General features: G+C 40.2%; 1 protein-coding gene and 1 pseudogene across 1 annotated transcript; one reads left to right on the plus strand and one right to left on the minus strand.

Moving 5' to 3' along the window:
- Positions 1-8,487: 8,487 nt before the first annotated feature.
- LOC103747950 lies at positions 8,488-15,193 on the minus strand (annotated as a pseudogene).
- A 10,543-nt stretch (positions 15,194-25,736) lies between these two features.
- LOC103747948 (histone H2A-Bbd type 1-like) lies at positions 25,737-26,066 on the plus strand. The gene has a single exon (XM_008850482.1). It carries the CDS (start codon positions 25,737-25,739, stop codon positions 26,064-26,066), a length of 330 nt encoding a protein of 109 aa, XP_008848704.1.
- Positions 26,067-27,108: the final 1,042 nt, after the last annotated feature.

Raw genomic sequence — 27,108 nt, forward strand, 5'->3', positions numbered from 1 at the left:
ACTGTATAGGGCAAAGCGGATTCAAACAGCTCTAGTTTAAAATACTTTTTGCCAAACAACCCTTGTATCTGAAAGTGCACAGCTTCAAAATAAAAAGGATCAACTTGCGCCATGATTGCTGCTAGAATAGCTACTGCAGCAGGCTTTGATTCCTTCTTGGTTAGAGGATGCTTAATTTGAGTAAATTCACATAGGTCACAGGTGAGCTGGAGGACTTAGATGCAAGCTGTTAGATGTTTGGTAGTTTGAACAGCAGTTTAAATTGCACAGCTTTTTCTTCTAACAGTTCTGTTTTTTTTTTAATCTCCTCAACATTATTTTCCTTGAAAGCATTTTTAAACACATTTCTTTGCTGATAAATTTTGCCTTCAGAGGGCTGTGAGGTATGGTGTCTCACAATTGTAATCCCAGCATTCGGGAGTCTTTGGCAGAAGTATCATCATGAGTTCAGGTGAAGTATAGCTTCCTTAGTTAGTTTGAGTCCAGCCTGGGCTAGAGTGAGACACTCTCTGAAAAAAAGATTGCACTTTTCCTCACAAGCTACACTGTACTTAGATTGTAGTATGTCTTTGGAAATGGGCTTAGTTTTGTGGCTTTTCCTTCCCAATGAGTATGATTACTCCAGTATAAATATTGCAAATATTAATACATACACTTCAAGTAAACAAGTATTTTATTTTTATTATTATTTTTTGTCTTTGTGAGACACAGTCTCCCTGTAGCCCCAGCTGGCCTGGAACTCTATGTAGACTAGGCTGACCTAGAACTCACAGAGGTCTGCTTGTGTCTGCTTCCCGAGTGCTGAGATTAAAGGCAAGCACCACCAGGCCTGGCTAAGTAAAGCATTTTATATTTTAATAAACAGCCAGGGCTCTAGTACCTTTTTCATTGCTTTCCCATTTTCATGTGAGACATTTAAACTAGTGGTCCTTGCATATAAGTGACATGAGTAGCCAGTGCTATGGGGCCACTGGATCCCTTCCTAGGACTATTAACAAAGGCAATTACATTGACACATTAAACTCACCTATTGGGTTAAATTAACTCAACAGTCATGAGTAGTTACTTTTGTTTTTCAGGATGAACTAGTACTTTAGAATCCCCCAAGAAGCAAATAATAGGAAAAGTCTACAAAGAGAAAATGAAGATTACATCCTCAATAAAATATGACAAACACTCCATATGATGTGAAGGCTGTTTTGTTTTCTGGACTATTCAGCATATGAGTGAATTGATCTCTCCTCCTCCTCCTCCTCCTCCTCCTCTCAGCGTAAGAAACACAATTAACTTTTCAATGAAAGTACAGGGAGACCACATATTCTTGTGGTGGTAAAAAGCCAAAATCTAATCAACACGGGGAATTTGATGGATATTATTTTCTCCTAAAATTGGATGTAATTTACTGATGGGAAGAAACAACAATCACATCAGTTTAGTAACAAAAAAAAGCAGTCCATTAAATCCGATTTAATCTGTAATCTTGTGAATGTGCAGGTGACACCACAAAGAAAAATTAGATTGCATATAGAATTAAGTTTGCCTATCAGATGATCTTAGATGGAGATCTTGGAGTATTTGAATGGACCTATTCTACTCACAAGGTTCTTTCTTAACTGGAAGGAGCAGGTAGACAAAAGAGAGCCAGAGAGCTAGCCTCATAAAAAGGACTTGTGTTATTATAAAAGATACTGCCTTTGAAGATAGAGGAAGATTGTTTTGAGCCAAGGAATGTAGGCAGCCTTTAGAAACTGGAAAAGATAAGGAAACAAATTTGGCTTTATAGCCTTCAGAAGGAATGCAGCCCTGTGATTACCTTGACAAGCCCTATTAGAGCTATTTTATATTTCTGATCTTCACCAAGGAAAGAAAACAAATTTTTATTGCTTTAAGCCACCGAATTTTTGCAACTGGCTACAATAATAAGAGATTAAAACATTCAATTAGCTTGGATTATTTTAATCATGTTGACTTAGAAATCTTTTGAATTATTATTTTTTAAAATATATTCAGTATTTTTATTGACAATATGCATATTATAATAAACATACTTTAAAAGTGATCTATGTGTTTCCCAAAGAGCTTAGATGTGATAGAGACTTTGCAAAAATGAAAAAATTAAAAGAGGACATGAAAGGAGGTAGGTAGAAGGGTGGGGGTGGAAATGAGGGAGAGAGTCTGAATGTGATCAAAACACATTGCATAAAATTCTCAAAGAATCAACATTTTTTTTAAAAGAAGTGATTTCTGTATCAGGACATGAGTATTTGCAAAGAGCTCTGAAAGGAAAGGTTTTAATTATGAAAAAGTATTTGATGACACACATCTCTCAGGTTTTTATTATATAATTACCTACCTAATTTGAACTTCTAAAAGAAATCAGCATCCATAGCCATTTGAACATTGGAAGCAGGGTGATGTGCAGTGATCCTCCACAAGCTTCATATTTTAATTAAGATAAATGCTACCCAGAATTGTAATGATTAAAAACATACAGTGTGGGGAAATGATCCGTTCACTTTAGCAGTGACTTAGTCATGGGCAACTCTTGGTTAATAACCTTATCTAATCTCCCAAGTTTAATTTGTGTTTTGCTCTAATTGCGATATGAAATACTAATTTGCATAATCGCTAAATAGTTCTCATAAAATTAATATTGAAATAAATTCTCTTTCTATGACTTTGGTCTGTGTCTTTACAATGAAGAAAGCTCTGAAGAAAAAGTATTCTTTCTTAATTTTTGTTTTGCTGCAGAATTTGATGTAATCTAAGAAGCAAGAGATGTTTCATATGCATTGGGAGTATAAGAGTTTCCTTTACAACAAAAATGATACTGTCCTGAGGACAAAAAGTTATATAGAAAAACAAACACCAAATCGAAAATGAGAAGACTTAGTTTACAATCCAATCCCAGTGTATTGTTACTTGTATGTCCTTTGTCAAATCTTACAGCATCCTTGTACCAAGTACAGTGTTGAAATTATAAGATATATTGAGGAAGATCAAATTAGTGGTTTGAGGACAAGATACAGGGGGTTAGCTTACTTCCTCAACTGTGAAGTAATATGCAAATTCAAGGCCTTTTTGTCCTGATTTCTTGATTCTGTGTCTTTCAGAAAATAGCGGGACTGAGCAATTTTATTTTAAAATTATTTTCATAATAGAAATTTGGAGGTTTTTATTCATGTTTAGAGAGATAACATGAAATATTTCTCTAGTGCTGCCAATCATTCAGGATCATGCCAACTATAAGGTGTAATGCAAATTATCTATCTGTAGATGCACAGCACTCCCTTCATTTTCTAACTATCACAGTGTGTTTTTCGGGATCCATGACAGTCAATTCTCTTAAAAGAGATGAATTTCTATGATTACATGAAATGTAGGGTGAAGAAGAAATGTTAGACCCTGAATGTGAGAGCTCCTGGAGCAAAGCATGTGGGGGTGGCCAGAGAACAGCTTCTGTACTGACTGCAGCCCTCTGGCCTCCTTCTGGAACCCAGAATTCTGCATGGTCACAATCCAGCCCCCAACTGCATTCCTAGACATGGTACAGTCTATCCTCCAACTGCCTCTTATCATATAACACAACTTTGACCATGAGACCCTTACCCCTCCACAAAGGGAAAAAATGTAAAAACCTGAGTCTGTAGGGAGGTCATCCCTCCTCCAGATCCCGGGCTGCCTGTGAGGAAGTGTGCTCTTCCCCAGGACCACAAGGGGATGCCCTCTCAAGTTTATTCTCTAATAAATATACTTGCTATGTAGTTAGTGGTCAGTTTACTTTGTCACTTTCCTGCTTTCTATTTCCTTACATATGGTATACCTTCTCAGGTACAACTGAATGCTTATCTGAACCAGGGCTTGAATTATACCACTTAGTACTCTCTCTTCTATCTTTAGCTTTGCGTGTGTATCAACAGAATGCACAGATTAACACTCAGATTCTGGAGTTGACTTAGTTGGTTTTAAATCCTGAATACATTTTACAAGTTGAAGGGACTCTGGCATATTGTTCTCTCTTAGGCCCGGTTCATTCATCATTAATGTGGAGATAATAAGAGCACCCACTTCAAAAGATTTTTGTATTAAATGCTTGGCACACAGAAACTGGTAGTCAGAGATGGACAGATTGCTCAGTACTGAGAGGACTTAGTACTCTTACACAGGAGTGGGGGGTGGGTCAGTTACCAGTACCCACATGATGGCTTACAACTATCTGTAACTCCAGTTCCAGGAGTTTCAATGCCCTACTCTGGCTGGTATGGGTACTGCATATGTGCAGACAAAATACTTCTGCACATAAAAAAAGAATGGATAGTAAAATATATTGTAAAAAAAAAAAAGGAAAGCAGTAGTCATTACTGTAATTTTATCAGCTCCTCTTTCCAATTCTTAGGGGAAAAAGTCACATGTAGTGATGGCATTATCCTGAGAAGCAACTACAAATTGTTTCTGAGTTCCTCACGTTCCTAAATAATTATTTAAGCATGTGGTACTCAATCTCTAATAGGTAGAAATAGCAATGCAAAAGTAAAACAGAGAGGGTAAGAATGATCGAGAGGAAATGTGGGCTGAGAAAGGGAAAGGGAAAGGGAAAGGGGAGAGAAAGGGAGAGAGAGAGAGAAAAAGAGAGGGAGAGGGGTGGCACTTTCCTCTAATTCTGAAGGTATAGGTAAACCCCAAGGCAAGAGAAGAGCTGAAAAGCACTTTTAGGAATCTGCATTACTCACAGTATCTGTAGCTGAGTCTCTGGTCATGATATTCTGACGCTGCATATTTACAGTTCTGTGCTTCATGCTCTGATTTTCCTCTTGAAACAAAACAACTGTATCTTGTCAATTAAAACAGTCTCTAAAATATGCAGCTGTGAGTTTTTGATGACTCTTGGTTTGCATGTGATGCATTTTAATTTTGTAGTAAATGTCAGTTTTCATCAGCTTAAATGCCCTCATGACATAATGTGACTTGAAGATATGCAAATGGATTTTTAACAGATATTTCTAATTAGATGCAGGTCTTGGGTGGGCAGGTACTTTCTAATTAGTTCTGAGGTAATCAGGAGAAATCATACTTGATTACATGCTGCAGATTCACTTCAGGAGGATAAGGGCAAACAGAAAGGCAAACGTCCAACTTTTTTTCTTTTACTGAAAAATACTTGTATTTACTCAAAGCTCCTTTAAATCATCTCCATTCTTTTTAATTCAGACTTTGTAGGAATCCAGGGACTTTGCTTTGCATTGGCAGTGAAATTCCAACCAGGATGAGAGTAAATACTACAAAGTTCTAAAGAGACACAATAGCCAAAGAGCAATGCAAACACAAATGTGTCAGTCAAATTTAATGAGGAATCACTGTCATTTCTCACCCTTTCTCTATTTGGGGACCTCAGCATTGGATGATGCCCAGTCATGTGGGTGAGGGCACCCTTAGTTACTCAGTCTACATATTCAAATGTTAATTTATTTCAGGAAAACTCAGAAAAAGAGAGAGAGAGAGAGTTGGGAGAAAGAGACTAATGCCTTATTAGCTATTCAGTTTAGTGTAATGGAGAACAGTTTCCCATCATTTGAAGTCAATTAACTATATAAGTTTTTATCTGCCACCTCTATTGTATTGATTTTCAAGAGATTCTTTTTCTTTCTTTTTTTTCCTACTACTGGGGATTGAATCTGTGAAACTAGGACCTGGTACATGCTAGACAAGTGCTCTACCACTGAACTGTCAGCTGTCTTTTAACTTTTTATTTTGAGACAGGAACTCACTCCATTTTCTAGGCTTTCTTAAGTTCACTCTGTAGCTTAAGCAGGCCTTCAACTTGTGATGCTCCTGCATCATCCCCTGAAGTCTTGAATTACAGGCTTGTATTGCCAGGACCAATTTTTACTGTTGCTGCTGCTTTTAATCCTTTTCTTTTAGGTTATTACAATTTCTTCATGAATTTTTGCTGCTTTTTATAGAATGATGTTCTAAAATATGGATTAGTAGCTGTCCTAGTCTGTTCTTCATTGCTGTGACAAAACACTCTGACCAGTACCAACTTGGGGAGGAAAGGGTTTATTTGTCTTACATCTCCCAGGTCACACGCAGTTCATCAGGGAGCCCAAGGTAGGAACTCAGGGCAGGAACCTGGAGGCAGGAGCTGGAGCACAGGCCATGGAGGAATGCTGCTTACTGGCTTGCTCCCTTGGCCCCTGCTCAGCCTGCTTTCTTATGCAACACAGGCCCACCTGCCCAGGGGTGGCACAACCCACAGTGGGCTGGGCCCTCCCACATCACTCATCAAGAAGATGCCCTTCAGACATGGCCACAGGCCAGTCCAATAGAGGCAATTCCCCAATTGAGGCTCCCTCAACCCAGGTGTGTCAAGTTGACACTAAAGCCATCCAGCACAAGAATAAAATCATCAATGAGAAATAATTGTCTTAATAACTTTTTATATAGACTTAAGACTGTCTGGGAAGTGTCCCACAGATATCTCTCTCTCTCTCTCTCTCTCTCTCTCTCTCTCTCTCTCTCTCTCTCTCTTTCTCTCTGACTTTCATATGCTGCTATTGTCATCAGTTATAGCTCAAACCACAGCACTGGTTCCCATGAGGTGCTGCATTGTGCCCTGTGACCTCAACTTCCCTGACAGAAAAGAGTGGTTGACTTTTCAGTCTGTTCTGATTCTTTACTTGTTAGGCCTTCTTACAGGCCAAACAGGAAACCAGAAGTCCCAGTTATGAGCACACAAACAACTCTCTGGGTACAGTCTCCTGGACAGGGTCCCCAGGGCACAGTCTCCAGCAGCATCCCTGTTCTAGTTTGCTTTCAATTACTGTGACAAAACACTCTGACCAATACCAACTTGAGGAGGAAAGGGTTTATTTGGTTTACATCCCTTGGGTCACAGTTCATTGCTGAGGGAGCCCAAGGTAGGAACTCAGGGCAAGAGCCTCAAGGCAGGAGCTGGAGTATAGGCTCTGGAGGAACCCATCTTACTGGCTTGCTCCCCTGGCCTGTGCTCAACCTGCTTTCTTATACAACACAGGACCACCTGCCCAGGGGTGGCACCACAATTTCCCGATTGAGACTCCCTCAACCCAGGTGTGTCAAGTTGACACTAAAGCTATCCAGCACAGTAGCTATGCATCTTCTGATGGTGTTACTGGAAATTTGTGGGTGTCCCTTTGTGGTTGTCAGATGATACTGTAGAAATCTGGGTCTTCCCTTGTAGTTCTTAGTCTCATTAATAGAGTAATTTAAGAACAGATTCAAATGGAAGCTTACAGACAATTTTACAAAGGTTCAAAGGAAAAAAAAAAATAGAGTGGGAAAGCTTTAAATCTTGGCACCTACCCAAGGGAGGAGAATTGAAGAAGGAAGGGAACAAAAAACCAAGTCATGCTGCTTGAGTTAAGCCTGCAAGGAGGTCCACCATATAGCAGCAGACAGCCACAGATTGGGGAGGAGGTCTTTAGAAAAAGGGTAAGGAAGCTCAAAGTGTTGAGGAAAGCATGCTTAGAACAGAAATAAAAAGAAGAAAAAGAAAGTAATTCAAAAAAGAGAGACGGACTTCTGAAGAAGCATGGCTGACTGTGCTAAATATAAGACTCAGCTGGGGATGGGAATTCTGGTAAGGAAAAATACATTATCTCTTTAAAGGCATAATTATTTCACCTATTTCCACAGCATGGTTTAAGATGAAGCTGCCATCCTAGGGGAGGTCCCATCTTCCTGAGGGCCAGTCCCTTAAGTTCACTGTCCCTGACCAACTGGTACGTTAGGTCTCCCTCAAGGCCAGAGATCCTTGACCAGGAGTCAGATTTCCCTTAGTAGGCCTTTGTTACTACTGTACCAGTGTGTCCAGAAGTGTGGATCCTACTTTATCATAGGTAAATTAGGAAGGGATAATCACATCCTTGATCGACCCATTACTATCAGTGTCTACACAAGGTATTTCTTTTATATATATAGTCCTTTTGAGACAGGGTCTCCCTGTATCCCCAGCCGGCCTGGAACTCACTATGCAGACTAGGCTGGCCTTGAACTCACAGAGATCCACCTGCCTCTGCCTCCCAAGTGCTGGGATTAAAGGTGTGTGCCACCACGCCTGGCTTAAGGTGCTTCCTTTTTTTTTTTAATAAACCATCTTTTTATTGATTAAATCTCTACCTGTACTACACACTGAAGATGGGCGTCTTTCTTATGAGAGAATCTTAAAAAAAAAATAAAAGGAAAGGCTTGTGATGTCACTCACAATACTCCGAAGGGCTGAACCTCACCAGGAACACCTTCAAAGGAGGGAGCAGTCACATGTACTCCCTATAGACAAAGTGCATGCTTCAGCATGTGTTACAATGAACAGCTCCGGGCCATCATGTTACAGCTTTCATCAAGTCCTTTCCATGAACCAATCTAGTTGTTCATTGTCCAATGAATAAAGCATTCTCACTGAGAGTGATGCAGGAAAGTGCCTCAGCCTTTCTTTGCATTTCCAAGGACCTACAAAGCACAGCTTCTCTGGTTGAGCAGTGAATTTTGGTCTTGAGGACTCATAAGTAGGTAATTCTAAGGCAAAAGTAGCCGAGCCTGAGGATAGTGTTAGAAGCACAGTTGAATAACCCATAATTTCTGCTAAAGGAACAAATCCAATAACAATTTTGTTGTCCTTGCAAGTTTGGATTTCCTGAATGTCCCCTCTTCTTTGTGCTATATCTGCCAGGATAGAGCCGAGGTAATCTGTAGTCACTGTGACTTCAAGATGCATCAGAGGCTCCAATATTTGCTTCTCAGCTTTCTTCAGGGCCTTTTGAACACATCTTGAGACACAGGCAGAAACCATAGTTGTGGAGGTACCAGGATGAATTATCAGTGAATGCAAAGTAACTGCCACATCTTGAACAGGGGATCCAAGTAAAGGTCCCTGAAGGCATGCGCTGTGGATTCCATTTTCAATAACCTCTGGGGGCAGCCGCAGAAGGTCCTCGCTGATGCTGTCAGCATGCAGAATCACTGGCATGACAGATTCTACTTCTGCTGGTCTTGCTTCCAGCTCGACTATCACAAGATGCTGTTTATCTCCCAACGTTCTAAGGTATCTGTGGTAAGAACTGAGTTTGGACAGACTCCCGTATGCCACCTGCAGAGAGGCCCTGGGTAGGTTTCTAGGCCATATTCTCTCTTGATCCAGTCGTGGATAATTTCAATATGCAACTCCCCCAAAACCACACAGGATGGTTTGTCCAGAGTCCAGATCTAGCGTCACTTTCAAACTGGGGTCCTCACGCTGAAGGCCTTTCAGCACATGATCCAAATCTGGCTGCTTGGCCATCGGTGGGGTTTTCTACTGCACAGAAGAAAACACGTTCTGGGATCTCCACCCCAGCCAACAAAAGTCTCTCTGCTTCACTGCTTCGTCTATTTTTTTTTTCTCCCCGTCTTTCAGCTTTATGGTCTGCAGCTAATGTGCTGAACTTGGAAGAGACAATTGTGTCTCCAGTGGCAGTATGTTTAAGCGCAACAGTCAAAGCAATGTTACAGGCAGCCAGTGAAGGGATTTCTACGTGTTGGTCGGCAAATGGCTAAAGCAGAGACTCATTCTTTCCATGCAATTTCTATTGATAATATGGATGTCCAATTGGGGCTTTAGTGTCCCTGAGTAAATACACAAAAACAAACAAACAAACAACATCAACGACAACAAAAACCCCAGAGGTCCTTGCTGCTTGTCATGGAGAACTTTAAATGCCAGTGCATATAAGTCACTCTTATGCCACTACAAAAATTCATACTGGCGCTCTTCAGAGGAAGGGAAGTATACAGTAATGCCATCTAATAAGGACTGTACACCTTTCTTTTTCAGGGCACTCCCACAAAGCATAGGCACTGCTACCTGAGCCAATGGTTCTTTGTGTATAGCAGTCTGCAGGTTTTCAGCTGGTAGCAAATCAAAATTTTTACTAAATTCTCCTGAAACCAGGACAGCAAATTCTTCATCTAGATCTGCCTTTTGTTCAGTTAAGGCATTCCTTGCTTCATTTGTCTCCTTCAGCAATTTTGGATCAGTCTTTTCCAAGAGGGGCTTTCCCTTGAAGTCTTTTTCCATCAGCTGAATTAGAATTTCAAAGAAGTTTTTTCTTTACTTACTACATCTACCACTACTTTGAAAGTTTTGGCTTTGCCAATTAGCAGCTATAAAAGCAGAGGCTTTGCCTTTAACTTCTTCCTGATGCTTCCAACTGTATAGTTAAAACTTATGCCAGTTTTACTCATTTTGTTTAAAAAACAGATTCGAGGAATTTTGTGTTTATCAACTTGCTTTCACACTGTGAGAGTCTGGGCCTCTACACCAGCTGAGGCATCAAACACAGTCACTGCACCATCCAACACTCTTAAGCAGTGCTCAACCTCCAAGGTAAAGTCCACATGACATGGTGTATCAATCATATTGATTCTGTATCCTTTCCAATTGAACGTCACAGCAGTTGACTGAATAGTAATGCCCCTTTCTCACTCTTGAGCCATGAAATCTGTCAGTGTTTCTCCATCATCAACATCTCCCAGTTGATCTGGTATATCCAGAATAGTACAGTATTCTTTCTGTGGTGGTAGTTTTGCCTGCATCACTGTGAACCATGATTCCAATATTATAAATTTTAGCTATTTGAGGATTAATGATGGAATGAAGGAATTTGATATCATTTTTTCTAAAGCCTGGTAGGGAAGTGTAATTTCTTATAAGAAGAGCATGTCTTTAATTTTTTAAAACTTGTTCTTATTCTACAGCAGCACATAGTATTGATGTATATCCTGCATATTTTCTGATGATTCACTGCAAACATCTCCCAAGTACTCAATATTGTGATCCTCTAATCTGTTATTTCTGCGGGAAGGAACTGAGACCTACCCCAATGTGCGTCCTCACAAGGTGTTTCTTTAGAGACTATAAAATGTTCTAAAGTGATATCCTATATTTTGCCATGTGGTATGTTTCATTTCACATTGCAAGTGGAGTCATGATGGGTTGGACAGCTATGGAGTGATCAGTCTGGGTACAGACCTTTCTTCATATACCTTTTGCTTTTACACAGGAGCTCATCACCAGTTTAATTTATGCTTACTTAATTAAGCACTTATTTTTTCAGATTACATTTCCTTGGAAAATTAATGGCCTATTTTCTGTCAGTGAGGAAATTAACATTAAACTTTAGGCAATTTGGGGGATTACTGTATTTCATTGTGTAAAATATACATCTTTGTTTCTAATTCTGTGACAAAACAATATGAACTGAGTAACTCATAGATAGCAAAAACTTGTTTCTCACAATTTTGGATGCTACAAAGTTTAAAATCATGATGCCAAGAGAGCAGATTGCGAACTCCTTTCCTGGTTCATAAATTCCTGTCTTTTTTCAAGACAGGGTCTTACTGGCTGGCCTAGAACTTGTTATATAGACAAGGCTAACTTTGAACTCACAGAGATATGCCTGCTTCTGCAACCCTAGTTCTAAGATTAAAGGCATGAGTTACTATGCCTGGCAAGGACTGTCTTTCTGCAGCATCCTCACATGTCATAAAGCAGAACTCTTAACCATTTTAAATGAACTTAGTGCTGCACTGCAATATAGACAATGGAAATAAGTGCCTGCAGTATTATAGTTGCTTTACAATGGTCATAGCAAACAGGTAAATTTTATCTATGCTATGCATCAAAGAGCAAATATAACCTTGGCTAAACATCATACTATTAATGACAATCATCTGACAATGGATGAGGTTGCTGAAACAATGTCTCAAACTGGGTTCCTTATAAGCAGAAATGAGGTGAAGTCAAAGTATAAATAGAACTAGCTAGCATGGCGATAATCACAGAAAATAGAGGAGTTGGGGAGAAACAGGAAGCCAACAAAAGTTATAGTATCTAGCCAGTTACTACTGTGGATTTATGACCAGACTTCAATCCCATTGGAGGAATTCTGAGAGTCAATTTGGGGTACATGCCTGTTAAAGAAAACTGGAATGGATAAAACTAAAGCAATGAAGATCGATTTTACTATAAGAAACTCTATTCTTTGATGGAGGAAGATACATTGTTATATAACTGGGTCAGTTCTAAATATACAACGGGCAAGTGTACATTTAACCGAGAAAACAGGAAATGCCAAAGGTAAGGGATTCTGGCTCATGAGACTTGAAGACACACCAGCTTTATCTGACACCAAGGGTGGGGGATGAGGAATTTGATTAAAAATCAGGTGTTATCAAATAGAGAGGACAAGGACTCCCACTTAACTAACTCAGTAGAAGTGCTTCTAAAACTGGATCTAGAAGGAAGGATATGAAGTCCAAGTTTGAGCTCAGGTCAAAAAAGAAAGCTCATATGAAACTAAATAAAGTTTGGCCATACTTCAAATCTATCTTTTCTCAGGGGTCAGGACTACTTGGACATTAATCTTTCACTAGTTATTGGCTGAGGGTTGCATCTCAGAACATTAATTTCATGGCTTTTGAAGCTAAAATGAGCAGGTAGAGAGGGTTTTGGTTGCCGAGGAAAGTTCTTCAATAATTGGAAGTTATCAGAGCTCGCATTGCAGTGCTAAGGCAGCAAGGATGGGGCTTGTACCCTAAAAGAGTCAGCTATGGTTCATTAGTAGAAGATCACTTATAGGCCTAGGAGTGAATAGATCGGCAGCTGTTCAGCCTGGCTCTGTCTCCTTTGAATAAGTGGATTATTCTTACACTAACTTTTCAGGGGCATAGCTGTAGTTTTTGAAGAAAGAAAAGACGGGGCAAGCAGGGAGAGAAGAGGGAGGCTAGAGGAAGAGGGAGGGAAGAAGGGAAAGGGGAAGAGAAAGAGAGAAAGGAGAGAAGAGGAGAGAGAGATAGAGATGAGAGAGAGAGAGAGAGAAAGAGAGATAGAGAGAGAGAGATCAAGTCTGGATTACAACAGTGTCAGGCCAGATCCTAAGGAGGGGGCAAAGGCGACAGGGCCAGTGAAAGGCACCTCTGGACCATGGTAGCCCAGAATCCCCCAGTTTGTTAACCATTCTGGAACAGGCAGAATGATCCAGCTGTCCTACATTACCATTTCTTTTGGTGTCTCCAAATTAGATCACCAAGAAATTACACAACACTTTTGTGTAGGTCAGGGGGTCTGTTTTCTGGTGGGCGATCAAGATTCTGGCTTCACTGTGACAAGGACAAGTTCTCCATAGAAACACGTCTCAGGAATGAAAGTTGTCATTCTGGGGACTGAATTAGGAGAGAAGAGGGAGGCTAGAGGAAGAGGGAGGGAAGAAGAGAGGGGGAGAGAGAGAGAGAGAAAAGAGAAGAGGAGAGAGAGAGAGAGAGGAGAGAGAGAGAGAGAGAAAGAGAGATAGAGAGAGAGAGATCAAGTCTGGATTACAACAGTGTCAGGCCAGATCCTAAGGAGGGGGCAAAGGCGACAGGGCCAGTGAAAGGCACCTCTGGACCATGGTAGCCCAGAATCCCCCAGTTTGTTAACCATTCTGGAACAGGCAGAATGATCCAGCTGTCCTACATTACCATTTCTTTTGGTGTCTCCAAATTAGATCACCAAGAAATTACACAACACTTTTGTGTAGGTCAGGGGGTCTGTTTTCTGGTGGGCGATCAAGATTCTGGCTTCACTGTGACAAGGACAAGTTCTCCATAGAAACACGTCTCAGGAATGAAAGTTGTCATTCTGGGGACTGAATTAGGAAGAGCCAGCGCCTCCTGCATGAAAACAGACTGGTTTTAGGAGAGTGAATTTTTTGAATAAAGTATCCCCTGTGAGCTGAAGAGTGAAAGGAGAGTCCCTGGGAGATGCGGCATGGAGACCTCCATCAGAGAAAGGAATGCAGGCTAGATTTCAGTGTCCCACTGTCCCATGATGGTGCACTCTGTGCAATAGAGCACAAACACACACACACACACACACACACACACACACACACACACACACAGAGCCCTCTATCCAAAGTAGCACTACTGAACCCTGACTCTACTCCTCAGTGTTATCTTGTTTTATAACCTGTATTCTCTTCCTTTCCTTTCTTCATGATCACCATGTCTACCTCCATGGAAACTAATTTGACTTACTTTATATTTTTGGATTTCCTTCTCTTTTTCTTTTTTTTTAGAATTTTATTCATGAGAACTGAATTTACATAATTTCCATCCCTCTTCCCTCTAACTCTTCCCAGCTCCACAATACTCTGATTCAATTTTTTGACTTCTTTAATATTGTTATGCATAAATGTATGTGTGTGTGCACATGAGTGCATGCGTGTGTGTTTGTGTACAGTCTACAGAGTCCATTTCAGTTTTCTTCAGGGACAAACTCCCTGATAGATGATTCAATCCCGTGGTCACTCTGAAACACTTGTACATGAGCGCCACTAAAAGAATGACCTAATTCTACTTTATGTTTGGCACATTTAACAACACATGATAATGTAGTGGGAAACACATCTTTTAAAATGATGTCTCTGTGGTAAACTGGAAGCTTTTATCTAATTTCAAGTCCAAAACTTTGACGTTAAGGTGACCCCTCCATTCCCAGAGAGAAGAAGCATCCAGGAATGGCGCTTGCTCTTGCAATCATTCTGTTGACATCTTGGAGGTCACCATAGGGATTGCTTCCAGAAGGGCGAGAAAGACACAGTGCTCATAGCCATGACTTCCTGGCTACAGCAGCAGAAACTGTCAATACAGTTCCTGTTGTGGCCAGGATTATTCTTTTATCCATTCTTTTTTGTACTGAACGTCAGTTTTTCAAGGCGCCATAGTCTTGATGACTTTTAGTCATTCTGATATTGTCTGGGTCTAGGTCATTGACTTAGTTTCCACATTGGTCACTAAAATTCCACTGGATCCATTATGCATATTTGTGACAGACTCTATGTCTTCGAAAATCCCAGTGTTTGAAGTTTTAGGGCATCTTCTCTGAGAGTTTACACTGATATATATTATGAAACAAACACGTCAGACTCTGAGGAGAATGAAAGAATTGCTTTCTCACTTAACTACCACAGCAGTGTCCAGCAGGTCACCTTACACCCTGGAAAACAGATCAGTGTCTTGAGGGTGAAATGGTTTATGACACCATGACTGTAAATCACACTATTTGAAGGCAGATTTGTAATTCTCTGAGGATGTCGCAGAGCAGCACTATAATTCTTAGGGACTTGGAAGGGGTGTACATTGCGTGTATCAAAGTCACCCTGGGCTTTTCCCAAGTAGAAGAGAAAGCAGGAATGCTGAGCCTAGCAGATCAGTGTATGACTAGGTATTTTCCCAATCACTCCACACTGTGGAGTGTTGGTACTCCTACTAATTTCCCTGATCATGTACCCTACTCAATTCTCCATTCAGCCTAGTTACATACACTATCTAGCCATATAGGCATGCTAATAGTGCTAAAATATTCCTGTTTGTCTTATTCATAAACCCTAGCCAAGTACACTGTGTAGGTAATGGAGCAAAGCTCTTCATCTTTGCTCTGTTTACATACTGAGCTCAATTATGCTATTAAACACTATGCTCTGTGGTCCTCTCATTTGCTGCTGTCCCATCATACCACTCCAGTGATGGAGAAGGGATCTGTTTTTCTTCTTTTGCATATTCAGGTCAATGAAAGCCCTACCTTAACAGTGTGGATATATTCCTTTAACAATTCTGAATCCTCTGTTTAATTATACCATTTAGATAAAGAAAGATCTTGATCTTTAACTCACTCATGTTCTATGTTCAGTTATACAACTGCACCTATAGTATAAGAAGGGCCTTCTTTTCCCCATTTTCACCCACTTTCCATTAGCACCATTGCAGTGATGATAGAAGATGTTACTCTTTGTCTCACTCACATTGTATTCCAAGCTCTAAAGTGCACTGATAATGCACTTTTGTTTTTTTATTTTTTGGAATATTTTATTATTTTTTTTATTTTTTTATGTGTATGAGTGTATTGTCTGCATGTGAGTGCACCCATGTCATGCAATGCCAGCAGAGGTCAGAAGAGGGCTTCAGATTCCCCTGGAACCAGAGTTAAGGACAGTTCATCGCCACAATGTGGGTGCTGGGAATTGAACCCAGGTCCTCACAAAAGCAGTCAGTGCTCTAACTGCTGAGCCATCTCTCCAGACCCTGTTTTCTTTTTTAAATTCCTTGACCATTTACAGGAACTACACCAATTACATAAGGATGTTCCTGTTGGAAATTTCATACTCCATTTTTACTACAATAATAACCTCATGGTCTGAAGATGTTCTTCTATATGTCCTCATTATATGGTGTGGCTATTTGAATGAGAATATCCCCTGTAGGCTCCAAGTATTTGGACATTTTGTCCTCAGTTGGTGGTACTGTTTTGGGAGGTTTTAGGAGGTGTGGCCTTGCTGGAGGCAGCACATCATGGGGGAAGGCTTCGAGAATTCTTCAGCCTTGCCAGATTTTCTATCTATCTCTGTTTCCTGTGTCTGCTTGAAGATATGTTCACTTGGCTTTCTGTGCCCGCCTCTTCTGCTACCATGCCTTCCCCACCATTATGGACTTTAACCCTCTGGAACCATAAGCTTAAAAAACTCTTCCCTTTATAAGTTCCCTTGGTCATAGTGTTTTATTACAAAAACAGAAAAGTAAGTAATACAGAATTTGGTACCAGAAACTAGACTGTTGTGAAGAACCTGATCCTGTGGGTTTTTGGAGGAATGTGGAAAACTTTGGAATACTGGATTAGAAAAGCTACTGAATGCTTTAAGCAGGGCTTAAAAGCCCACTGTAGTAGGAACCTATAATAAAGTAGTGCTGAGAGCAAAGTAGTTCCAGAGGAAAATAAGGACTTAAGCAGCAAATGGGATGCTTTGGTAAAATATCTGGTTGTTGGATGCTCCCAGCCTTAGAGCTTGCCTAAGGTTAAGTTGAAGAGCAATGGACTAATTTCTTCATCAGAGTAGGTTTCAAGACAGCCTAATGTAGAAATGATGGCATGGCTATTAATGGTGAATATTATATAGATCTACACGGAAAAAGAACAAAAGTGGCATAAAGAAATGTAGAATGTACTGTTTGGATAGCAAAAGTACAGGAGGAAGAGGGAGCTTAATGTTAGGGACTAGGCATGTGCTGAAGGAGAGGCTCTTGTAGATTAGGAGAGTAGAACTGTCAAAGAGAAGTCTACAGATTTATAATTAAACAATGGAAAGAGTACCTTCAGGGCAAGACCACATCCAGCTAAGCCTCCCACTTGTGAAAGGAAAATGCCTGAGGGCTTTTCTGCTCCTAAAAAGAATCACAGCATAGAAAAGCTGCTAATGTGGATGAAGCAGGCCAGGCTCCATTCCAGACTAGTAGTTGAATTTGGCAGTGTTATTCATGTGGTGCTGGCTTCAGAGGCATGAAAAATGCAAGAGTGAAGATGCAAGAAGCTGTCAGTTCTTCCTCTGTGGTGTCAGAGAGCCACTGAGACCACACAGCATGAAGCATGGGCATCCCTGTATAAAGAAGTCTCTGATAGACCATATCATGGAGCTGTTAAGGTGAAGCCTGCTCTGTAATGGAGAGCCTAATATGCTCAAGATGACAGAGGCATGAGATATTTGGCAGGCAGAGCTGTATACATAGAATGGTACCAGCCCAAGAGAGAGATATATCTTGCGGGTAGTAAAGTGGGAGAGGCTGAGCAATCCAAGGCCTTTGGAAGTAGAGTTCCAAAAGTCAGGCATGGAGCTACCAGATTGGATGTTTTCCCTGCTAGGTTTTGATCTTGCTTTGGTCCAATATTCCCTCAGTATGCCCCCATTCTTCTCTTTTGGAATAGGAATGTGTATTTGGTTCCATTGTATGTTGGAAATATGTAATTTGTCTTTTGATTTTACAAGGGCTTACAGTTAATATTGCCTTCAGTCTCAAAAGAGACCTCGGACTGTGAACTTTTATGAACTAAATGCATTTTGCATTTTATATGATCATGTGCCTATGGGGCCAGAGAATGGGAATGTGGTAGTTAGAATGAGAATGTCCCCCATAAGTTTCAAGTATTTGACATTTTGTCCTCAGTTGGTGGTGCTGTTTAGGGAGATCTTAGGAAGTGTGACATTGCTGGAGGAAGCACATCACTGGGGGCAGGCTTTGAGAATTCTTAAGGCTTGACAGATTTACAGTCTCTCTTTGGTTCCTGTGCCTGCTTGAAGATGTGATTGCTCGGATTCCTGCTCTAGCGACTTCTGCCACCATGCATTCCCCAACATCATGACTCTAATCTCTCTGGAACCAGAAGTAAAATAAATTCTTTCTTCTATAACTTGCTTTGGTCATGGTGTGGTGTCTTATCACACCAAAAGAAAAGTAACTAATACACATGGTATAGGTATATCAGGTTATTTGTGCACAATATTTTGGAGTTCCTATTATTTGCCCAGATCATGTCAGCTCTCCAGTTAATCCTCTGAGTGGATGGTGTGAGATCTCTTTCTGTACTGTATTCAGTTACACATTGCACTGAGAGCAAAAGGCTCCAACTGTGGGTCATGTTCAACCTTATGCAGTTACTCCAGCTGGCTCAGGTGCAAAATTTAACTTTGTTCTGATTATGTCCCTTACAACTGAACTGATGGAATGGGGATGTTCCTGTTCCTAACATTTAGTTCTGCTTTCCAGTTGTCATAGTACTCCTATGATGTGGTTGTATTCCCCCTTTGAGTTATTTACACACCGAGGATAATTACATGACTTCTCTGAAATCACGTGGCTCTTCTTAATGATCTGTTCCCTAGACTAGTGTTCTCTACTCAAACACTTCTCGTCATGTCTTTCACTATACACGCTTCACAGTTTAGTCATGAAACTTTTTCTAGTATCCCCTAGCCTCAGTCATGTGCCTACAAGTATCCAGGATGAAATATTTTAAACCTTATTCTTAAACACACACACACAGACACAGACACACACACACACACACACACACACACACACACACAATCCACTTCCACAGAAACAGCTACAATGTTTGATCAAATAGCTTAGCACTAAGAACCATGTAAGTTAACACAGAAAATCAAACATCAAATTACACTATTTGGAAAAGAGATCACCCAGGCTAATGTGGAGATAATATAGGATATGCCAGATACTGTGGAACACTGTCATCGAGGCATAACTTTACTATTTCCTTCTTGATCTGTCCTCAGCTTTGATTACCTGAAGGAAACCTGAACAAGCTTGGGCACATGAACTTTCTGTCATGTAGATAAAGAGAAACTCATGAAGTCCCACCCCTTCCCAAAGATTTATATACATTAACTCTTGCTAGGGAAGAGGGTTTATGGGACCATGGCCCTTCTCAAGGATTTGTAGACAGTTAAAGTTTGCTAAGAAGAAGGGGTCATAAGCCACCTACCTACCTCAGGATTTATAGGAAATTAGCAATTGGTAGGAGGAGGTACTTACAAGACATAACCCCTATCCAAGAATTTATAGTGAACAGTTGCTCAGGTGTAGATATCCATAAATTTCCCATGGTCCTGTAAGTCATCCTTCACCAATGTTCCAGTAAGAAATCCAATAAAACTCATTGGCTTACCAACCAAAATTTGAGTGGAATTGTTACTTTGTTTCTCATTAGTGTTCCATCTGAGGTGAGTGGATGTTTCTTCATGTCACCTTAAATGAAGACCACACAGCAGAATGTTTATGAATTGAAGTAATAGTCACAATGTAGGAATATGTGACCAAATCCAGATTCCAGTCCATTGGTCATGTGGATGAGTGTAACACGGGCATCACCAGTGACAAGCTCTTTGGCTGGGGTGATTCTCTTTCAGCAGGTCTTGGGTATACTTTCCAAGTGGCTAATAACTCAGGTTAATTTTCTCTGAAAGTTTGGAGACTACCTACTGTGTGCGCACTTATTTGGCATGCTCCTAAAATGGGCATCCTGAGATCTTTCTTTGCAAGTGTCCATAAAGTCATGTGGGTCTTACAGGCTGTGGTACGTAATGCAAAGTGTATCTGAGTCATGAATGTTTCCATAACTCATCCAACAAGTATAGACAGTGTTATGACTGGTATAGGCCAAAGGTATTGTGAATTTTTGTGAAATACCTAGACAATCCACAGGATCTGTGTATATAATATTAACAGCTTAGATGCATGATAATGTAAAATAAAGTTGTTTAATTTTAGAACATACAGTTAATAAAGTAAAAATTGTTCGTGTTATGAAAATATCAGTGGCTATGTTGATAACTTTTCAAGAGATGCTGATGCAAGTGGAGCTTCTCTTATTGGCAGATATTCCTGCTGAGATGCTGACCCCCTGAAGGATGTGCAGGTAGTAGCAAGTGGGTCTCAGGTATGTTAGCATTGCCCTGAGAAATGATCATTGTATGACCATCCATTGGTTTAAGACACAATTAATTTGGTTTCTTTGTCACTAGAAATAATGTATCACCTGACTGTGAGGGACCATGTCAAAAACAGTCAGACACAAACCCAACTGCAGCTCTATTATAGGTGAGCAGAATTACCCAGTAGGCCTGTATTTAAGTCCTGCATGGTACTGAGGAATTAACAATGGGTTGTTGTGATTGAGGCTTTGGGGTCACAGGAGAAGGTTTCTTCAAGCATGTGATCAGTCATTTTCTAATGTGTTTTATTTAAGCAATAACAGGTTACTTTTACATATTTTGGTTATCTATACTGTACTTGTAGCTTGACCTGGGGCACTAATCTTTCTTTCCTAGGATTAGAGAGTGCTACAGAGTTAATGGGATTTATAATTTTCAATGTCTTGGAATAGTAACTGGTAGCAAAAATACCTGTAAACTGGTCCCACAGCTACCTCATTGACTGGGAATAACTTTCAATAATCCAACAACTGTATGACATTAAAACTCTTGAATTCATTCACCATCCCTCTGGAAAAGAATGTGGCCACAGAGAGGAATCATATTTCCAGTGATATTTGAAAGAATTAGTGGACTGTAGTTTGGATTTTGAATGTGCCTCAAGGGCCTGTGAACTACAAAGGCATGGTTTCCAGTGTGGCGCTTTTAGGGAATAATGAGGGCCCTTAATGTTGGGAGCTATTAATATAAGCACAGCCACATTGAGCTGTGGCAGGCTTGCTTGTTTACTTAGAGTTTGTGTTTTGCACACAAGTACCTAATCTGCCAAGTCAGGAAGAATGTGTTTATAATTTAGGGAAGATGGTTAAATGGTGGAATTCACAACAAGTATTTGACTGCTCCTTGACCCTCAGATACAGGTGGGAAAAACAGCTGTTGAAGCTGTTGAGTTAAGCAAGCGGTGGCTATCTCTGATATTCTGCTGTATAAAAAGGCTGAGCTAAAATAAACCGGGGCTGCAGTCTCTACTGACAGTCCTCCCAAGTGTCTTTTCTCTGTCTCTTGTTTTTTCTTTCAATCCTCACTCCCCCTTTCAGGTACTGTCCATCTTGGCCGCTGGCACTGGCACCTTAAGGTGCTCGGTCTTGTGAAAGGTTGTTCAGTCATTAGGGCCTTATCATTTAAGGGGATTGTGGGACCATGGCCCAACTCTTGGCTTCATGGATCATGAATGGTTTGTTCTCTGATGCATTGCTGTTGTGATGTACTATGTCTCTAAAGGCCCAAAGCAATGAATGAGGCTACTTGGCCAGAGTCTACAATCCACCAAACTATAAACCTAAACAAACATTTTCTCCTTTAAATTAATTGCCTTAGGATTTTTGTTATCATGATAGAAATCTGACTAACACATACTATAAAAAAAATCACTGTCTTGATAGTCATTGTGGAAATGGAGACAGGGAGGTAATTTTTGTGCAGGGGAAGGAAACCCATAGGTTGGAAGTTAATGAGAATAAGGGCCTAAAGAAAGTCAATTTGGAAGTCCATTTGCCAGAATGTAACTGTAGAAGTAGTAGTTTGAGATTATTTTGCCCTTCAATTAGGTCAGATACACAGGGTAAATGAAAGTACCATTGAACACTATGTTTTAATTCCCACACTTTGATTAATTTTGAAGTGATAAGGAAACTTAGAGTAAGGGTCACTAGAGAGATATTAAAGGGAAAAGGAATAGGCCCTGAATGATAGACTGAGAATTATTTTACATGGAGGATAATTTTAGCTTTAATGTATGAATGCATATGTATGTCAGTAATGATGAAGGCATAATGGAAGGCCATAGTGGAAGGTTACAGAGACTCGAATGACCATTATGTATATTGCCTTGTGCCTTGAAGTACTGTGTTAAGAGATGCTAAGGGTCAGTGTATAGGAAATGTATACAGACCATAGCTAATGAGAGTAACTTTGATGTCTAGAAATCTTCTAATAGTTCAAAGACCTATGCTTTGTGCCTCAAATTAGGTAGACTGGGATACTAGGGATCTCAAGGCATCTTGTACGTGCCATAAGCAAAGGTAAACAATGACAATGGCCAGAACCTGCCTATATAAGATGCAGTCAAGTTGTTTCTTGCAGTAATGTTTATGTTGAAATGTAAAATGCCCTAAGATGTTTGTTGTGAACAGCGATTTTTGAAATCAGGAAAAGTGGGAGGGTGCTTAATGATGTCTAACATATACAGGCATCCCATAAGTATGTCCTACATGATAGAATAATTTTGATCCCATTTTTATGATCAAATGGATACACAATTGGTGAATGCCTCAGAAATAGTAAATAAACCTCATTGTGGCTATTACAGTGTAGGCCACCATAAGAATCAGATGGAAACCTCATACTGTCAATTGGACCAAAAATTTATGTCTACTCATTGTGAGAGAGGAGCCAGAAACAGAGTAGTATGCCACCACTTATCGCTGAGTTCCACTTTGTTTGCTAATGCCACTACCTTTGGTAACAATACAGCAACCCTGTCTCTGTGTTAGAAAATCAACCTGAAAGGGTTCCCTAAATTGCTGCTGGGAATGGCGAAGTTTGACCTTTTAAGTAGTTGTGGTTAGAGAGCAGATCATGAGAGAATAAACCTTCTCTTGGTGTTTGAAAAGGCATGTAGTACCTGGGTTAAATAAATTCTGACATATCATTTCCAGTTAACAAAGGGAGATTCTGCAGCTATCTTTAGTCTCTGTTCTGAAACATCTGACATGAAGTATGGTAGGGAACCAGTTCACAACTGCATCTCTGGAAGGAACAAGATTAATTGTTTGAGAGATGTATATCTCTATGTCATTCGAGGAAGTTACATATTCTAAAAATGCGGATGGATTATGAATTAAAACTGTGCCTGTTCCAGGCTCCAAAAACATCATTTTTGGTAGTCAAAGCCATCATTCAAAAGTAGGATCTCAGAGGGCCGAGAGGTAATGTATGTTGTATAGTCTTGTGACTGACAGAACTTGTATTATGAGGCCCCTTAATATAAGGGGTTAACTAGTATATGTCCTTATGTATATTTTTGAATACAATAGGTCAGTATTGAATTTATTCTTCCAAAAAGGTAGAGATGCTCGGGAAATTTTGGGACTATTGGAATAGCTATCATATCTTGAGAGTGAGCATTTTATTGGAACAAACAGGAATCTCAAGTTATCCAAAAATTTAATCAGTTTTGCAAAGTATACCCCTCTTCTCTCCCCTATCCAAGACGTGGAATGTATGAGTGTGAAATTTCTGTTTGGAAACGTCATGAGGCATTTTTTTATTAAAATTTCGTATCAACACAGACAGAAGTGGGCATTCTGCAAACCATTAATTGCAAGTCCTGCCTGCAGAGGACTACTGTGCTAGTCCATGGGTAACCCTGCGAATATGCACTGTATGCCCTCAAAGGAGAAGTAAAACAACTCTTTAGCATTTGATATTGATGGACTATATTGAGTAAGTTTGTTAACACACAGAAATCGCCAGATGCAGCCTGAAAGTCAGTAACAGTCTTCGTAATGTGAGAAAATTGAACCTTTGAAGAAAGGACAAATGCATTGAACTAGCAGCAATCTATGCTTTATTTGCCCTTAGCTCTGGCTAGGTAAGGACAATTAAAGAGAGAGATGTTAGGGACTACAACAAACCTTTTTAAAAATCTAAAATTCTAAGCCTAAGCCAGCTATGTTTTTGTTATTCATATTGCACCATCTTGACAACTTTAATGGCAGATAGACAGTCCACAAGCTCCACTAATGCAACACAAGCAGCAAGTGCTGAACTTGCCTTGTTCATTTTGACTCAGGACCCAAAGTGACACCTGTGCTTGCTGCTAGATAGGAAGCATGGAAATTTATGTCATGCTAATTAGTAGAGGTGATAAACATTACCATTGATATCCACCCTATGACTTCATAGACATACATAGGCGCCAAGGGTCCAAGTGCAACCGATTATGACTAGCAATAATCAGATGCATAAAGATTAGAGATGTGTGCACCAACATCTCAGTGTTAGTAGCAAGAACATTGTGTCTTTCTGCAAGGAACAATATATTCTAAAATGAAAAAGAGATCTTTTTTAAAGGTTAAAAATCTCATTCAATTTTACGTCTTACAGGGCTTATACTGGGATAAATATTGTATAACTGTATTAACTCACTGTGAACCTAGAAACTTGCACCCACTTGTGAAAGAGATGTACTCTTGTTCTGAAGTATGTTACTGAATATGTTAAATCTGTAGTGAAATGCTCCCTCTAATCATGTAGTTATCAAATTTTTTTAAATGATTAAAAAATAATAATAATTAGTAGATCTGAAAAATATTATAATTGAAATCTACCTGATGACTTTATATCCATGCTCAGAGGCCAAGGAGTTAAGAAAGTAAGCGACTGTCAATAGTAATAACCAAAAACATAAAGATTAGAAATGCAGGTGCAAACATCTTAATGTCAATTGCATTGAAAATGAATTTTTCTGTATGAAGCTGTGTATTTTAATAATGAAATGGAGATCTTTTTTAAAAGTTAAAACCTCATTTAATTTTATGTCTTATAGGGTTTATACAGCATACAATATTGTATAAGTGTAACAATTCAGCAGTAAATGTAACAATTATTTGCACCAATTTTGAAAAAGATGCATCTTAGCTCAGAAAATTGTTATTCAATATGTCAATGTTGTTGTCATGAAATGTTTCTTCTAAGTATGTGGTTATTAAATAAATAATTAACTGTAAGAAATGATAAAATATTTTTTAAAAAGAAAAATATATTTATCACATAAGTATGTGGAAGATGTCAAATAACTTTTCAAATTCTGTAATCAGTTTAAAGGAAAATAAAGAAATACAAATAGTAATACTGATTAAGAACACTGAGATGACTATATTTAAAAAAGGAGGAAGAGCCGCATTGACTATTGTGTTTGTAGAGGCCAGCTGAGCCTCTGCTGAAGATTTTATGCATGTCAGGTAAACTAGGACTTCAGTAGTGGTGGGAAAGAGCATAGACATGATTAAAACTAGTGTCTAATGCATTACAGAGGATGTATCCTACAAACAAACAATTGCCATTGGCATAAAAATTGTGCTAGATGGTGAAAAATAAGAATGTGAAATTAATTTCCCTAAAGGGAGGGATGTATTCACTAAGGTGGGCCGTTTGGTAACATAACATTTCTAGACTGAAGGATGATCAGAGTCCAGGGGACACCAATGACATCACAGCCTCTTGGTTGTCATAAAGGACTCTGATGATTCATGAGGAGCAGAGGTAAACATGTGGGTGGTGTTTGGAGAGACTCAGGCCAGAAGAGAAGTAGCGTTGAGCTAAACCCATCAAACAACCACCATGTCTGGGAAAAAGCAAAGACGGAACATATCTCGCTCCACAAGAGCAGAGCTGCAATTTCCTGTTAGCCGGGTAGACCGCTTCCTGCGAGAGGGAAACTGTGCCCAGCGTCTGAGCGCTACTGCACCTGTGTTCCTTGCTGGTGTACTGGAGTACCTCACTTCCAACATCCTGGTCCTGGCTGGAGAGGAAGCCCACAGCAAGTGCAGAAAGCGCATCACCCCAGAGCACGTCTGTCAGGTGGTACAGAACAACCGAGACCTTTTGAAACTCTTCCAGGATAACACCAAATCACTGGCTTTCGAAGAACCAGAACCCAATGAGAACTGATGATGCCTGGGTCTTAGAGGCTAGAGGGCCACTTCTTTCCTCAGCCTCAGCCAGCCCTTGGTTGGGGGTTCCCAAGTATGCTGGATTCTGAGTGTGATGCTGCTAACTAAAGGAGTGGAGGAAGACCTGGACGGTGGTGAGGAAGTCTTCTATTCGTGGGAGGGAAGCACACAGATCAGTTGGTCACAGGCAATGCGGTGAGGGAGACCACTGCATAGAGAAGAGCATGCCAGCAGCATGAGCTTAACAGGTAGGAGCGTTCACACAAGCAGTGGCTTCCTCACAGGAGGATGGGAGATAAGAATCACTCTGTCTCTGATTTCGTAAGTATAAGCCTGCTTGTGTCTGCTTGTGTGCTGCTTCTCACAGTGGCACAACTACACTATCCTGTTTCCAGATGTTCAGGCTGCTTCTCCAAGGTGCATCTGAGCCTAGTGTTCAACTGACCACTGGGAACTACTTACTATGACAACAACCCTCTGTTGTCCCTTGAGGCAGGACAGGAGATTGACATTGCAGAGGACTGAAGCAAGCGGTGAAGGGAATATCAGGCACACATTCTTTTCTCTTCTCTGCTCCTTCTGACTGGCGATTCCCTTTCTCTGCCTTGATAGACATAAAAAGACCTTCTTCATTTACAAGAGTATGCTGAGAATACAAGACAGAGTGCCAGGACTGTGCTTCTGGTTCTTGGAATGCATTCTGGTACATATTTGAAAAGTGTCAGGTGTGGCGACCCATTCCTTTGACCCCAGGACCTGGGAGGGAGAGGCAGGCAGATCTCTGTGAGTTTGAGCCCTACCTGAACTACATAGCAAGTTCCAGGTCAGCTAGGGCTACATAGTGATACTGTCTCGAAAAGAAAAATAATCCAAGCCTGTCTTACCACATAATCCTCACTGAACCACGTGCATACGTATAAAAATCACAAATACTTGTGGTACCTTGTAGAGCCATGAAGTGCCCCTTAACTAAATTCTTCCCCTCTGATAATTTCAGTATTAAGATTGCCTCTCCCAGAGACTGGAGAGATAGCTCAGCC

Source organism: Nannospalax galili, unplaced genomic scaffold, assembly GCF_000622305.1.
Source record: "Nannospalax galili isolate Female #2095 unplaced genomic scaffold, S.galili_v1.0 scaffold1445, whole genome shotgun sequence".
NCBI classification, from domain to species: domain Eukaryota; kingdom Metazoa; phylum Chordata; class Mammalia; order Rodentia; family Spalacidae; genus Nannospalax; species Nannospalax galili.

Bases quoted from the DNA above. Each gene is read 5' to 3' on its own strand.
- LOC103747948 (XM_008850482.1), top strand. From the start codon at position 25,737: ATGTCTGGGAAAAAGCAAAGACGGAACATATCTCGCTCCACAAGAGCA.